The 14,752-nt window shown below is 46.1% G+C and overlaps 1 protein-coding gene across 2 annotated transcripts in view; it reads right to left on the bottom strand.

Moving 5' to 3' along the window:
* Positions 1–14,752, bottom strand: part of LOC139570998 (zinc finger protein ZFP2-like) — a 55,752-nt gene that overhangs the window by 7,767 nt on the left and 33,233 nt on the right. The window contains exon 1 of one of the 2 annotated variants that reach the window (XM_071393433.1): positions 13,416–13,926. The exons of the other annotated variant lie outside the window; for it this stretch is intronic. Coding sequence (XP_071249534.1) covers positions 13,416–13,424 — 9 coding nt within the window. The 5' untranslated portion in view covers positions 13,425–13,926. Of the gene's footprint in view, positions 1–13,415; positions 13,927–14,752 lie in introns of those variants that run through there. 2 annotated transcript variants of the gene reach the window in all.

The following is a 14,752-nucleotide window of genomic DNA, read 5'->3' as shown; positions in this document are numbered from 1 at the left end:
CGTAAGGTAACAGCGTGACAATTTGGTTTAACTGATGTAGCTAGCTAAACATGTTTTGTGGAAAAAATGTAGGACTGCCGTTTAGACATGAGCTAGTGTAAGAAATTGTATAAGATACTGGTAACTTGTTTTAACCACTTCTCAACATAAGCTATACTTGGCACAACATGTACCCATCCCCCACTATACCCCCACACTTTGTACCCTATTAAGTAACCACAGACCCACACACTCAACCCTCCCCCATGAATAGGGCCTGTGAAAACAAACGCACATGCAGGATGCCTTTGGATGTGACTAGGACAAAGAACTGTGTGAAAAGCCAATGGAATGTCGACATCAGGCCGAACAGGACTACCCACGACCCAGATCGACCAATCGGAAGGCCAGACGACAAGATCAACCTACTTTGCTTGTTGCCTATATAATCTGTATGTACTGTTTAGAGGGCCCTCTTCCGACGATTCCATACGAGTCAGACAGAAGGAGCCGTGATGCACGATTTACTAAGATATTTTTACATATTAATAAAAGGCCTTATTATATAATAATCCACCTCGTCCTATGTCTCTACTTGATCTCCTGTCTCCAGTAAACGTTTTACTAACACTAGCTATTGTTGTCAGCTGTTCTTGTCTGCTGGCTAACTAATGGCCGAAGTTATTTGTGAAACAAACCTTCTATAAACAATTACAGCTAATTACCTTTCTTTGCCTGTTCGTTAGCTACATAGGTTAGCTACTGGACTTTGGACAAGCAAGCTAATGTTAACTAATAGCAGCTGTATTGTTACCAAGCAACCGAGTTGCTGACCAGTTTAGATAGAACTGATGTAACAGGGTTATATTGGTGATTCCCCTTGCCACTTTATTGTTAAGCCAATGGGTCTTTAGTTTTAGTTTTGTCTTGCCTTCACCTACTCAACATGGCATCTTATTGGCTGGTTTGCGTAGCTTGCTTACGAGGGAGGATGTTTCAGTTAGAATCGTCCCAGTGAACAAGCACCAAACCAGCGGTAAGTTGTTGGTTGCAAAGCACTGTACTCAAAAGTGATTTTTATACTCCCAAGTGATGATTTAAATGTACAATTTATATCAACCGGTTTGTAAATGTTATTCGAACATCACACATAAGATGCAGTGTTTTTTGGAGAATATTGGTTGTGCATTTTGTTGTAAAGAATTCCCGCCAGTACTAGCTAGCAACTTACTGTGTCTGGTGGGGGGGGTTCATATATTTTGTACAGTGCGTGAGTGCAGAGTTTGGATGGTGAGCCGTGCATTGCATGACGTGCAATTTTGTGCTGTTCCTACCAGGTACATTGTTAAAGATATTATATTGTAATTGTATTATTTTGGTAACTACATGCCCCAGTGAACAAGCACCAAACCAGCGTGCGTGAGTGCAGAGTTTGGATGGTGAGCCGTGCATTGCATGACGTGCAATTTTGTGCTGTTCCTACCAGAATAAATCTCCATGACTGGTGCTACACTTTGGAGTTCGTGTCGAGGATTGATTGTACACAACGCAAGAAGAGTACTGTTACAGTGGTGCCGTGACCGTTCTTCTGGATCGGATCATCCTTCGCTGGATTTCCATCTCAGAACTTCGCCGTGGTTGCCGTTGAAGAACCAGATAAGACGTTGCTGGTGCAGTATAGTGCGATATCGCATTTCGCCACAAGAGGGCGCCACCAACGTTTTATTATCGGAATTGATGATTTCTCTGGCTGAGACACTTCACAGATAAACGATAACTTTTGTGTTACTTGTTTATTTGCAATTCTATTGTATATCTGATATAAGTAGGGTGAGTTTTACCAGTGTACTAGATATAGGTTAGATTTTGACGTGAGGTTAAAGAAAGAAATATATATATGCATTTTTTTGCTATTTACATTTTTATTAGTGTGTTGATTTCCCATTGTTAAAATGGAAGGTGTTGGGAGAGGTAGGGGTTTCCTGTCATTTAATCTGTCTCCATCTGTTGGTAGGGGTTCAGGCAAAATTCCAGTTGCTTCTACACCTATGCCTAAACTGGAGGGTTTTGGGAGTTTTGATGATAGTTTGCCAATGGAAACGCCCAAGGATGTGTATGGAAGAGGTTTGCCAAATACAGGGAGTGGGGAGGTCTCCATGGATTTCATAGCAGACATAGTACAGCAGATTGGTCATTCCATTGGGGAGAACATTGCCTCCTGTTTGGAGTCAAAGGCAATTGTTGGACATGTTGGGGACAATGTTATGGGGAATGCATGCAGCTCTAGGGGTTTGGATGTGTCAGGCCTGAACCTGGTATTGAAGTCTGATATCAGGGAACCGGTGTACTTTCGGGGGGATGGCTCTGAAAAGTGCACAGTGCATGAGTGGGAGGATATGGTCATGGTTTACATGCGTAAGAGGGGTGTATCTGTGATGGACCAAGCTGTTGAGGTTATGGGTAGGCTTATGGGAAGGGCCCGTGATGTTGTTAAAGTGGGCATACGCAGCAATCCCTCTGTTGATTTATCTAAAGGCCCGAGTCCCATCTTTGACATACTGAAACAACATTTTAGTGACACTGCTTTTTCAAGCATGCCCCTCGCTGACTTTTATGCCACATTACCTCTGACTGATGAACAACCATTTGACTATTGGCTCAGACTCAACAGGGCTATGGAGGTTGCTGAAGATTGTCTAAAGAGACAGAAAAAAAGTGTTGAAGACCCATCTCGTGAGCTCACAGTCATGTTCATCAGACATTGCCCTAGCGCTGAACTGTCCCTTATCTTTAAGTGCAAGCCATTACAGCAGTGGACTGCTGCAGATGTTCATGAGAGGCTGGATGAATACAGGAGGGAGCAGAGGTACTCTCACTTATCTAAGGTGACCCCAGCCATCACAACAATGAAGCAGGAAGTTGGTGCTGTCATGCCGATCACCATGCCTGCTGTGAGGCCCATCATGGAAGTACCCAATACGTTGCCTTACCCAGCCCAGACTATTCAGGGCTCAGCTGAGCCGATGGAACGTATCCTTGCAATGCTGGAGCGTGTGCTGGAGCAGAGACCACAACAGTCTGACCATAGGTTCCAAAAAGGGAATAGGAGCAAAGTGAAGTCTAATGGGCCATGTAACGTGTGCGGGGATGCTGGACATGATACTTACTTTCACTGCAGGGCCAATCACCTCTGCTTTCTTTGTCATGTAGCTGGCCACGCACGCTCTCAGTGCCCCAAGGCCGCAGCTCTGAGCACAGCTGGTGGAGTCCCTACAGTAACCACTGCTCAGCTCCCGGAAAACTAGTAGGCCTGCATGTAGAAGGGGAGAGTGTTGGGCCTTTTGTAGAGTCCCCATCAGTGAGAGCTGTTGATTTGGAGTCTGTCTATAAAAGTGTTTGTGACGAAATGGAGACTGAGAAGAGTATCATAATGCAGAACACACAGAGGCTTTCTGCACATGATGATTTATTTTATGCCAAGGTGTTAATAGGAGGAGAAGTGGAAGTGAGAGCTATGCTTGACAGTGGATCCATGGCTTGTACCTTGAGCTCTAGGGTCTTACCTTAACTGTTGCGTGCAGGAGTGTTGAAAAGTCCATCATTGAGTCCTACAGAGGTAGTCTTGGTTGGTTGTGGTGGGTTGAAGACGCGGCCTTTGGGAGTATGTGAGCTGGAGATGGAGGTGTACGGATGTAGAGTTGCCGTGCCTACACTGGTGGTTGAAGGCCAGAGTGATGACCTCATCTTGGGCAGCAATCTCCTAAAGCACTTGATTCGCCACCTGAAGACGGATGGAGATCTCTGGAAGAGGGTTTATACTCCTGTGTGTGACGGGGGTGAGGAGAGCAAGCTAATCAAAATGATGGCTAATGTGGAGAGATGGAGAGACGGTGAAGTACCTGACAAAGTTGGAACTGTGAGACTAAAAGGGGCTGTGACTCTAGAGCCTATGCAGGAGCACTTAGTCTGGGGCAGACTACGAAACACTCAGAATCTATCAGCGGGCAGTGCTGTTCTCATTGAGCCCAGCAGTTCAAGGTCAACACCAAGGTCAATACTGGTAGGGAGGACAGTAGCTCTATTGCGGGGGGATGGGTGGCTCCCTGTTAGAGTGATAAACCCTTCTCAGAAGACAGTGACTTTGAGACGAAACGCCACTCTAGCCGATGTCTTTCCTTGCATGGCTCTAGAGGACTTTGACTGTTCGTGTGTGAATGATGATTCATCAGCAGCTTTGCAGCAGCAAGTGCAGAGAACGGCTGATATACTCACTGACTGCCAAGATGACTTGACACTGACTGATGACGGTTCCAGCCAAGTTCACGATACTGACGGACCTGACAGTTCAAGCGATCCTGAGGTCTTACGTGACTTAGGTTTGACTGATATTGATGTCAACTCCTGTCAAGCGTCTCCTGCTGGTAAGAAGAAACTCATCCAACTCATAGCTGAGTACCAGTCTATTTTTTCCAGGCACAAGTTGGATTGTGGAAAAGCTTCTGGATGTCTTCACCGCATTCACCTGAGTGATGAGAAACCCTTTCGGATGCCCTACCGACGCCTTTCACCAAATCATTATGAGAAGCTCAAACAAGCATTGAATGAGATGGAAGAACGTGAAATCATAAGGAAGTCTAGTAGTGAGTTCGCCTCTCCCCTTGTCCTTGTATGGAAGAAGTCTGGAGACCTGAGACTCTGTACTGATTTTCGTTTGCTCAATGCTCGCACCATCAAAGACGCCCACCCACTCCCTCACCAGGCTGACGCACTGGCTGCTTTAGGTGGAAATGCCTTTTTCTCGACAATGGACCTTACCTCTGGCTACTACAATGTGGAAGTGCATGAGGATGACCGGAGATTCACAGCTTTTACGTCGCCATTTGGATTGTACGAATACAATCGTATGCCACAGGGGTTATGTAATAGTCCTGCAACCTTTATGAGGATGATGCTAAACATCTTTGGGGATCAGAACTTTCTTAGCCTGCTGTGTTACCTTGACGATGTCTTGGTCTATGCGCCCACTGAAGATCTGGCTATACAGCGCCTGGAAATGGTTTTTGAGCGTCTCAAGGCTCACAACCTGAAGTTGGCGCCAAAAAAGTGTAACTTTCTGCAGAGGTCTGTGAAGTTTCTGGGGCATATCATTAGTGCGGATGGTGTAGCTACAGACCCTGAGAAGGTGAAGGCCATTACAGGAGTAACAGAAGCTGATCTGATGGAAGATGGAACTGACATTCCATCTCAGAAGAAATTGAGGTCATTCCTTGGGATGGTGGTGTATTATCAACAGTTCATTGAAGGTTGCTCGACCATTGCAAAGCCTCTCTTTGGATTGACTACTGGACACAAGGCTCCACGCTGGAAAAAGAAGCAACGCTCACCTGTCAGGAAGTTGACGGCTGCCGACTGGACAACAGAATGCAGACAGGCCTTATTCCAGCTAAAGCAAGCCTTACTGGACCAGGTTTTGTTGGCCCACCCCAACTTCGAAAAACCCTTTCTACTCTCGGTGGATGCGTCCAGCAATGGCTTAGGTGCTGTGCTGTCCCAGGTGCAGGAACAGGGAGCTACAGCGAGACCTATAGCCTTCGCGAGCAAGTCCCTCAGTTATGCGCAGTCGAGGTATCCTGCGCACAGGCTCGAGTTCTTTGCTATGAAATGGGCTATCTGTGACAAGTTCCACCACTGGCTACGGGGGCAGCACTTCACGGTATGGACGCATCCACCGAGAGTAGAAAGGGTTTTTCGAAGTTGGGGTGGGCCAACAAAACCTGGTCCAGTAAGGCTTGCTTTAGCTGGAATAAGGCCTGTCTGCATTCTGTTGTCCAGTCGGCAGCCGTCAACTTCCTGACAGGTGAGCGTTGCTTCTTTTTCCAGCGTGGAGCCTTGTGTCCAGTAGTCAATCCAAAGAGAGGCTTTGCAATGGTCGAGCAACCTTCAATGAACTGTTGATAATACACCACCATCCCAAGGAATGACCTCAATTTCTTCTGAGATGGAATGTCAGTTCCATCTTCCATCAGATCAGCTTCTGTTACTCCTGTAATGGCCTTCACCTTCTCAGGGTCTGTAGCTACACCATCCGCACTAATGATATGCCCCAGAAACTTCACAGACCTCTGCAGAAAGTTACACTTTTTTGGCGCCAACTTCAGGTTGTGAGCCTTGAGACGCTCAAAAACCATTTCCAGGCGCTGTATAGCCAGATCTTCAGTGGGCGCATAGACCAAGACATCGTCAAGGTAACACAGCAGGCTAAGAAAGTTCTGATCCCCAAAGATGTTTAGCATCATCCTCATAAAGGTTGCAGGACTATTACATAACCCCTGTGGCATACGATTGTATTCGTACAATCCAAATGGCGACGTAAAAGCTGTGAATCTCCGGTCATCCTCATGCACTTCCACATTGTAGTAGCCAGAGGTAAGGTCCATTGTCGAGAAAAAGGCATTTCCACCTAAAGCAGCCAGTGCGTCAGCCTGGTGAGGGAGTGGGTGGGCGTCTTTGATGGTGCGAGCATTGAGCAAACGAAAATCAGTACAGAGTCTCAGGTCTCCAGACTTCTTCCATACAAGGACAAGGGGAGAGGCGAACTCACTACTAGACTTCCTTATGATTTCACGTTCTTCCATCTCATTCAATGCTTGTTTGAGCTTCTCATAATGATTTGGTGAAAGGCGTCGGTAGGGCATCCGAAAGGGTTTCTCATCACTCAGGTGAATGCGGTGAAGACATCCAGAAGCTTTTCCACAATCCAACTTGTGCCTGGAAAAAATAGACTGGTACTCAGCTATGAGTTGGATGAGTTTCTTCTTACCAGCAGGAGACGCTTGACAGGAGTTGACATCAATATCAGTCAAACCTAAGTCACGTAAGACCTCAGGATCGCTTGAACTGTCAGGTCCGTCAGTATCGTGAACTTGGCTGGAACCGTCATCAGTCAGTGTCAAGTCATCTTGGCAGTCAGTGAGTATATCAGCCGTTCTCTGCACTTGCTGCTGCAAAGCTGCTGATGAATCATCATTCACACACGAACAGTCAAAGTCCTCTAGAGCCATGCAAGGAAAGACATCGGCTAGAGTGGCGTTTCGTCTCAAAGTCACTGTCTTCTGAGAAGGGTTTATCACTCTAACAGGGAGCCACCCATCCCCCCGCAATAGAGCTACTGTCCTCCCTACCAGTATTGACCTTGGTGTTGACCTTGAACTGCTGGGCTCAATGAGAACAGCACTGCCCGCTGATAGATTCTGAGTGTTTCGTAGTCTGCCCCAGACTAAGTGCTCCTGCATAGGCTCTAGAGTCACAGCCCCTTTTAGTCTCACAGTTCCAACTTTGTCAGGTACTTCACCGTCTCTCCATCTCTCCACATTAGCCATCATTTTGATTAGCTTGCTCTCCTCACCCCCGTCACACACAGGAGTATAAACCCTCTTCCAGAGATCTCCATCCGTCTTCAGGTGGCGAATCAAGTGCTTTAGGAGATTGCTGCCCAAGATGAGGTCATCACTCTGGCCTTCAACCACCAGTGTAGGCACGGCAACTCTACATCCGTACACCTCCATCTCCAGCTCACATACTCCCAAAGGCCGCGTCTTCAACCCACCACAACCAACCAAGACTACCTCTGTAGGACTCAATGATGGACTTTTCAACACTCCTGCACGCAACAGTTCAGGTAAGACCCTAGAGCTCAAGGTACAAGCCATGGATCCACTGTCAAGCATAGCTCTCACTTCCACTTCTCCTCCTATTAACACCTTGGCATAAAATAAATCATCATGTGCAGAAAGCCTCTGTGTGTTCTGCATTATGATACTCTTCTCAGTCTCCATTTCGTCACAAACACTTTTATAGACAGACTCCAAATCAACAGCTCTCACTGATGGGGACTCTACAAAAGGCCCAACACTCTCCCCTTCTACATGCAGGCCTACTAGTTTTCCGGGAGCTGAGCAGTGGTTACTGTAGGGACTCCACCAGCTGTGCTCAGAGCTGCGGCCTTGGGGCACTGAGAGCGTGCGTGGCCAGCTACATGACAAAGAAAGCAGAGGTGATTGGCCCTGCAGTGAAAGTAAGTATCATGTCCAGCATCCCCGCACACGTTACATGGCCCATTAGACTTCACTTTGCTCCTATTCCCTTTTTGGAACCTATGGTCAGACTGTTGTGGTCTCTGCTCCAGCACACGCTCCAGCATTGCAAGGATACGTTCCATCGGCTCAGCTGAGCCCTGAATAGTCTGGGCTGGGTAAGGCAACGTATTGGGTACTTCCATGATGGGCCTCACAGCAGGCATGGTGATCGGCATGACAGCACCAACTTCCTGCTTCATTGTTGTGATGGCTGGGGTCACCTTAGATAAGTGAGAGTACCTCTGCTCCCTCCTGTATTCATCCAGCCTCTCATGAACATCTGCAGCAGTCCACTGCTGTAATGGCTTGCACTTAAAGATAAGGGACAGTTCAGCGCTAGGGCAATGTCTGATGAACATGACTGTGAGCTCACGAGATGGGTCTTCAACACTTTTTTTCTGTCTCTTTAGACAATCTTCAGCAACCTCCATAGCCCTGTTGAGTCTGAGCCAATAGTCAAATGGTTGTTCATCAGTCAGAGGTAATGTGGCATAAAAGTCAGCGAGGGGCATGCTTGAAAAAGCAGTGTCACTAAAATGTTGTTTCAGTATGTCAAAGATGGGACTCGGGCCTTTAGATAAATCAACAGAGGGATTGCTGCGTATGCCCACTTTAACAACATCACGGGCCCTTCCCATAAGCCTACCCATAACCTCAACAGCTTGGTCCATCACAGATACACCCCTCTTACGCATGTAAACCATGACCATATCCTCCCACTCATGCACTGTGCACTTTTCAGAGCCATCCCCCCGAAAGTACACCGGTTCCCTGATATCAGACTTCAATACCAGGTTCAGGCCTGACACATCCAAACCCCTAGAGCTGCATGCATTCCCCATAACATTGTCCCCAACATGTCCAACAATTGCCTTTGACTCCAAACAGGAGGCAATGTTCTCCCCAATGGAATGACCAATCTGCTGTACTATGTCTGCTATGAAATCCATGGAGACCTCCCCACTCCCTAATGTGCAGAAAGCCTCTGTGTGTTCTGCATTATGATACTCTTCTCAGTCTCCATTTCGTCACAAACACTTTTATAGACAGACTCCAAATCAACAGCTCTCACTGATGGGGACTCTACAAAAGGCCCAACACTCTCCCCTTCTACATGCAGGCCTACTAGTTTTCCGGGAGCTGAGCAGTGGTTACTGTAGGGACTCCACCAGCTGTGCTCAGAGCTGCGGCCTTGGGGCACTGAGAGCGTGCGTGGCCAGCTACATGACAAAGAAAGCAGAGGTGATTGGCCCTGCAGTGAAAGTAAGTATCATGTCCAGCATCCCCGCACACGTTACATGGCCCATTAGACTTCACTTTGCTCCTATTCCCTTTTTGGAACCTATGGTCAGACTGTTGTGGTCTCTGCTCCAGCACACGCTCCAGCATTGCAAGGATACGTTCCATCGGCTCAGCTGAGCCCTGAATAGTCTGGGCTGGGTAAGGCAACGTATTGGGTACTTCCATGATGGGCCTCACAGCAGGCATGGTGATCGGCATGACAGCACCAACTTCCTGCTTCATTGTTGTGATGGCTGGGGTCACCTTAGATAAGTGAGAGTACCTCTGCTCCCTCCTGTATTCATCCAGCCTCTCATGAACATCTGCAGCAGTCCACTGCTGTAATGGCTTGCACTTAAAGATAAGGGACAGTTCAGCGCTAGGGCAATGTCTGATGAACATGACTGTGAGCTCACGAGATGGGTCTTCAACACTTTTTTTTCTGTCTCTTTAGACAATCTTCAGCAACCTCCATAGCCCTGTTGAGTCTGAGCCAATAGTCAAATGGTTGTTCATCAGTCAGAGGTAATGTGGCATAAAAGTCAGCGAGGGGCATGCTTGAAAAAGCAGTGTCACTAAAATGTTGTTTCAGTATGTCAAAGATGGGACTCGGGCCTTTAGATAAATCAACAGAGGGATTGCTGCGTATGCCCACTTTAACAACATCACGGGCCCTTCCCATAAGCCTACCCATAACCTCAACAGCTTGGTCCATCACAGATACACCCCTCTTACGCATGTAAACCATGACCATATCCTCCCACTCATGCACTGTGCACTTTTCAGAGCCATCCCCCCGAAAGTACACCGGTTCCCTGATATCAGACTTCAATACCAGGTTCAGGCCTGACACATCCAAACCCCTAGAGCTGCATGCATTCCCCATAACATTGTCCCCAACATGTCCAACAATTGCCTTTGACTCCAAACAGGAGGCAATGTTCTCCCCAATGGAATGACCAATCTGCTGTACTATGTCTGCTATGAAATCCATGGAGACCTCCCCACTCCCTGTATTTGGCAAACCTCTTCCATACACATCCTTGGGCGTTTCCATTGGCAAACTATCATCAAAACTCCCAAAACCCTCCAGTTTAGGCATAGGTGTAGAAGCAACTGGAATTTTGCCTGAACCCCTACCAACAGATGGAGACAGATTAAATGACAGGAAACCCCTACCTCTCCCAACACCTTCCATTTTAACAATGGGAAATCAACACACTAATAAAAATGTAAATAGCAAAAAAATGCATATATATATTTCTTTCTTTAACCTCACGTCAAAATCTAACCTATATCTAGTACACTGGTAAAACTCACCCTACTTATATCAGATATACAATAGAATTGCAAATAAACAAGTAACACAAAAGTTATCGTTTATCTGTGAAGTGTCTCAGCCAGAGAAATCATAAATTCCGATAATAAAACGTTGGTGGCGCCCTCTTGTGGCGAAATGCGATATCGCACTATACTGCACCAGCAACGTCTTATCTGGTTCTTCAACGGCAACCACGGCGAAGTTCTGAGATGGAAATCCAGCGAAGGATGATCCGATCCAGAAGAACGGTCACGGCACCACTGTAACAGTACTCTTCTTGCGTTGTGTACAATCAATCCTCGACACGAACTCCAAAGTGTAGCACCAGTCATGGAGATTTATTCTGGTAGGAACAGCACAAAATTGCACGTCATGCAATGCACGGCTCACCATCCAAACTCTGCACTCACGCACGCTGGTTTGGTGCTTGTTCACTGGGGCATGTAGTTACCAAAATAATACAATTACAATATAATATCTTTAACAATGTACCTGGTAGGAACAGCACAAAATTGCACGTCATGCAATGCACGGCTCACCATCCAAACTCTGCACTCACGCACTGTACAAAATATATGAACCCCCCCCACCAGACACAGTAAGTTGCTAGCTAGTACTGGCGGGAATTCTTTACAACAAAATGCACAACCAATATTCTCCAAAAAACACTGCATCTTATGTGTGATGTTCGAATAACATTTACAAACCGGTTGATATAAATTGTACATTTAAATCATCACTTGGGAGTATAAAAATCACTTTTGAGTACAGTGCTTTGCAACCAACAACTTACCGCTGGTTTGGTGCTTGTTCACTGGGACGATTCTAACTGAAACATCCTCCCTCGTAAGCAAGCTACGCAAACCAGCCAATAAGATGCCATGTTGAGTAGGTGAAGGCAAGACAAAACTAAAACTAAAGACCCATTGGCTTAACAATAAAGTGGCAAGGGGAATCACCAATATAACCCTGTTACACTGAGATGTAGCTGAAAATAAATGAGTAACATCAGAAATGCTACAAACAACGTAACCAAGACTCAGGAGATGATTGCGGACTACAGGGAAAGGAGGACCGAGCACGCCTCCATTCTCATCGACGGGGCTGTAGTGGAGCAGGTTGAGAGCTTTGAGTTCCTTGGTGTCCACATCAACAACAAACTAACATGGTCCAAACACACAAAGACAGTCGTGAAGAGAGCACGACAAAGCCTATTCCCCCTCAGGAGACTGAAAAGATTTAGCATGGGTCCTCAGATCCTCAAACAGTTTTACAGCTGCAACATCGAGAGCATCCTGACTGGTTGCATCACTGCCTGGCACGGCAATTGCCCGGCCTCCGACCGCAAGGCACTACAGAGGGTAGTGCGTACGGCCCAATGTGGCTAAGCTGCCTGCCACCCAGGACCTCTACACCAGGCGGTGTCAGAGGAAGGCCCTGAAAATGGTCAAAGACCCCAGCCACCCCAGTCAGAGACTGTTCTCTCTACTACCGCATGGCAAGCGGTACCGGAGTACCAAGTCTAGGACAAAAAGGCTTCTCAACAGTTTTTACCCCCAAGCCATAAGACTCCTGAACAGGTAATCAAATGGCTACCCGGACTATTTGCACTGTGTGTCCCCAACCCCTCTTTTACGCTGCTGCTACTCTGTTTATCATATATGCATAGTCACTTGAACTATACATTCATGTACATACTACCTCAATTGGCCCGACCAACCAGTGCTCCCGCACATTGGCTAACCGGGCTATCTGCATTGTCCCACCACCCACCCGCCAACCCCTCTTTTACGCTACTGCTACTCTCTGTTCATCATATATGCATAGTCACTTTAACCATATCTACATGTACATACTACCTTAATCAGCCTGACTAACCGGTGTCTGTATATAGCCTTGCTACTGTTATTTTCAATTGTCTTTTTACTGTTGTTTTATTTCTTTATTTACCTCTTGTTCACCTAATATATTTTTTGCACTATTGGTTAGAGCCTGTAAGTAAGCATTTCACTGTAAGGGCTACACCTGTTGTATTCGGCGCACGTGACAAATAAACTTTGATTTACATCATTGGTTCTTAATGGACGGAAATGTGCACCCGAGGTAGTGCTGGAATAGTGGAGGCAGCCCCCGTTTTCTTTGTGACTTGCGGTAACTAAATCAACAGTTATTTAGTAGTTCTAAAATGTCGGGAAACATTAACTGGGTTGACCATGCTGTAGGTCATGTAACTGTTTGTTACATACAAAATGTTTTGTGGGTTTCATCGGTTTTATGATTGAACAAAGGTTGTGGTTGAATTTATTCTGCCACTGTCTTGTTTCGACTGTGTCAAGGCTTATGAACTAACAGGTTATGGAACAAACAACGCAATTATCACAACACATAGGTTGTAATATGGCTATTTTTCTGCTTGGCTTCCCGGTGACTTTACCCACACACCGGTACTGGAAGGTGTAGCCTTGGCCTCATTTCTCCATGGTTCTGACTTAACCTGCGCATTGCCTTGTATCAATCTGTGTGCTTTAGGCTAGTAGGCTACTTTGCTGAAGGACAAAATATCCCAAGTGTTTATTACCATCATTGTGTATTTTGTCCAGATGTTCAAATGGAACGAATGATATGGAAGATCAAAGATGATAACTAGACCTAGACATATTATACACCACAGTAGGAATAGTTAAGTCAACATAACTTACCCGATCCATCGTTGACTCTATTAATCTTCAGCGTTTCTTAGTGACAGTAAATCTGTAGCTAGCCTACACAACTGTTACTTTCTTTGTTACAGCGTTCGGATAAAGAAAAACTAGACCAGAGCAATCACACGTCATTTTCAATATCAACACTTTAGTGGTGACAAATAAGTGTCTGATGTAGGCTAATCTCACCTAGATTTTACCTGATCTATTAAAGTAAACGTTCAACGCCCTATTCACCAAGAATCCTGATGTCTTATCGTCTAACTCAACCCGAGAGTCTGTTGGAACAACGTCCTCTTCGAGAGTCCAGATAGTTGTAATTCTCTAAAGCCCAGTAAGGGAAGCCTATAAAATACACAGACTGATTACGTGCAGCGAACCAGTAAAACCCGATGTATGTTCAATCCGACATCTGCAGTGGAATTTTACAGCAATGCAACCGTGCAAGATGTTACGGCATTCATACTTCCTGCGAGAAGGGCTGTTGAAAAGCAAGAAAACGGTCTTCTTCGGTATTATGGCGGTTTGCATACAATTATTATTGGTGCATGCCGCCACCTACTGATTTGTCTGTTCATCAGTTTAGCATTTTGTAGTACTATTCTGTAGTATTAATTCATTACACTTCGTGACAAAAATTGCCCAACCAACTAACCCTACACCTATTAAAACCTCATTATTCCACTACTTTGGCCCTCTGATCCTACACCAGGCCAGCAGACTGGGAGGACAGGATATTATCGTTCAAAACACCTTGTAACTCTGCAGTAAAATATTGTACACGCAAGTTCTCTGCAGCTGCCACCACATCTATCCACTGTGATTTACATTCTATTCCTGCGGTACAGTTGACAACCATGGCTATGAACGCAAAAAGAAAACAACCTTACTGAAGCATGTTATTCTTATCACTCTTTAGTGACCTCGGCCTAATCACAGAGATCCTCTCAGGATCCTTCACCCTGGACCCATCTTCCTCTACTACTCTCTTCACTGCCTCAGCATACAACACCTTCTGCACTACTGTGATCCTGGTAACCTCAACCGGTCTTTCTCTCACCGGACACATCTGATGTGCTAGCTGCGCCACCAGAGTCTCTGGGTTCGGGCCCAGGCTGGGCTGGGTTCGCGCCCAGGCTCTGTCGCAACCGGGAGGTCCGTGGGGCGACGCACAATTGGCATAGCGTCGTCCGGGTTAGGGAGGGTTTGGCCGGTAGGGATATCCTTGTCTCAGTATGTAAAAAAAAAAATATAAAATGTATGCACTCTACTGTAAGTCGCTCTGGATAAGAGCGTCTGCTAAATGACTAAAATGTAAATGTAAATGTAAAAAT

Source organism: Salvelinus alpinus, chromosome 1, assembly GCF_045679555.1.
Source record: "Salvelinus alpinus chromosome 1, SLU_Salpinus.1, whole genome shotgun sequence".
Taxonomy (NCBI): Eukaryota; Metazoa; Chordata; class Actinopteri; order Salmoniformes; family Salmonidae; genus Salvelinus; species Salvelinus alpinus.
The sequence above is the reverse complement of the archived record's forward strand: the minus strand, read 5'-3'. Positions and strand labels throughout refer to the sequence as shown.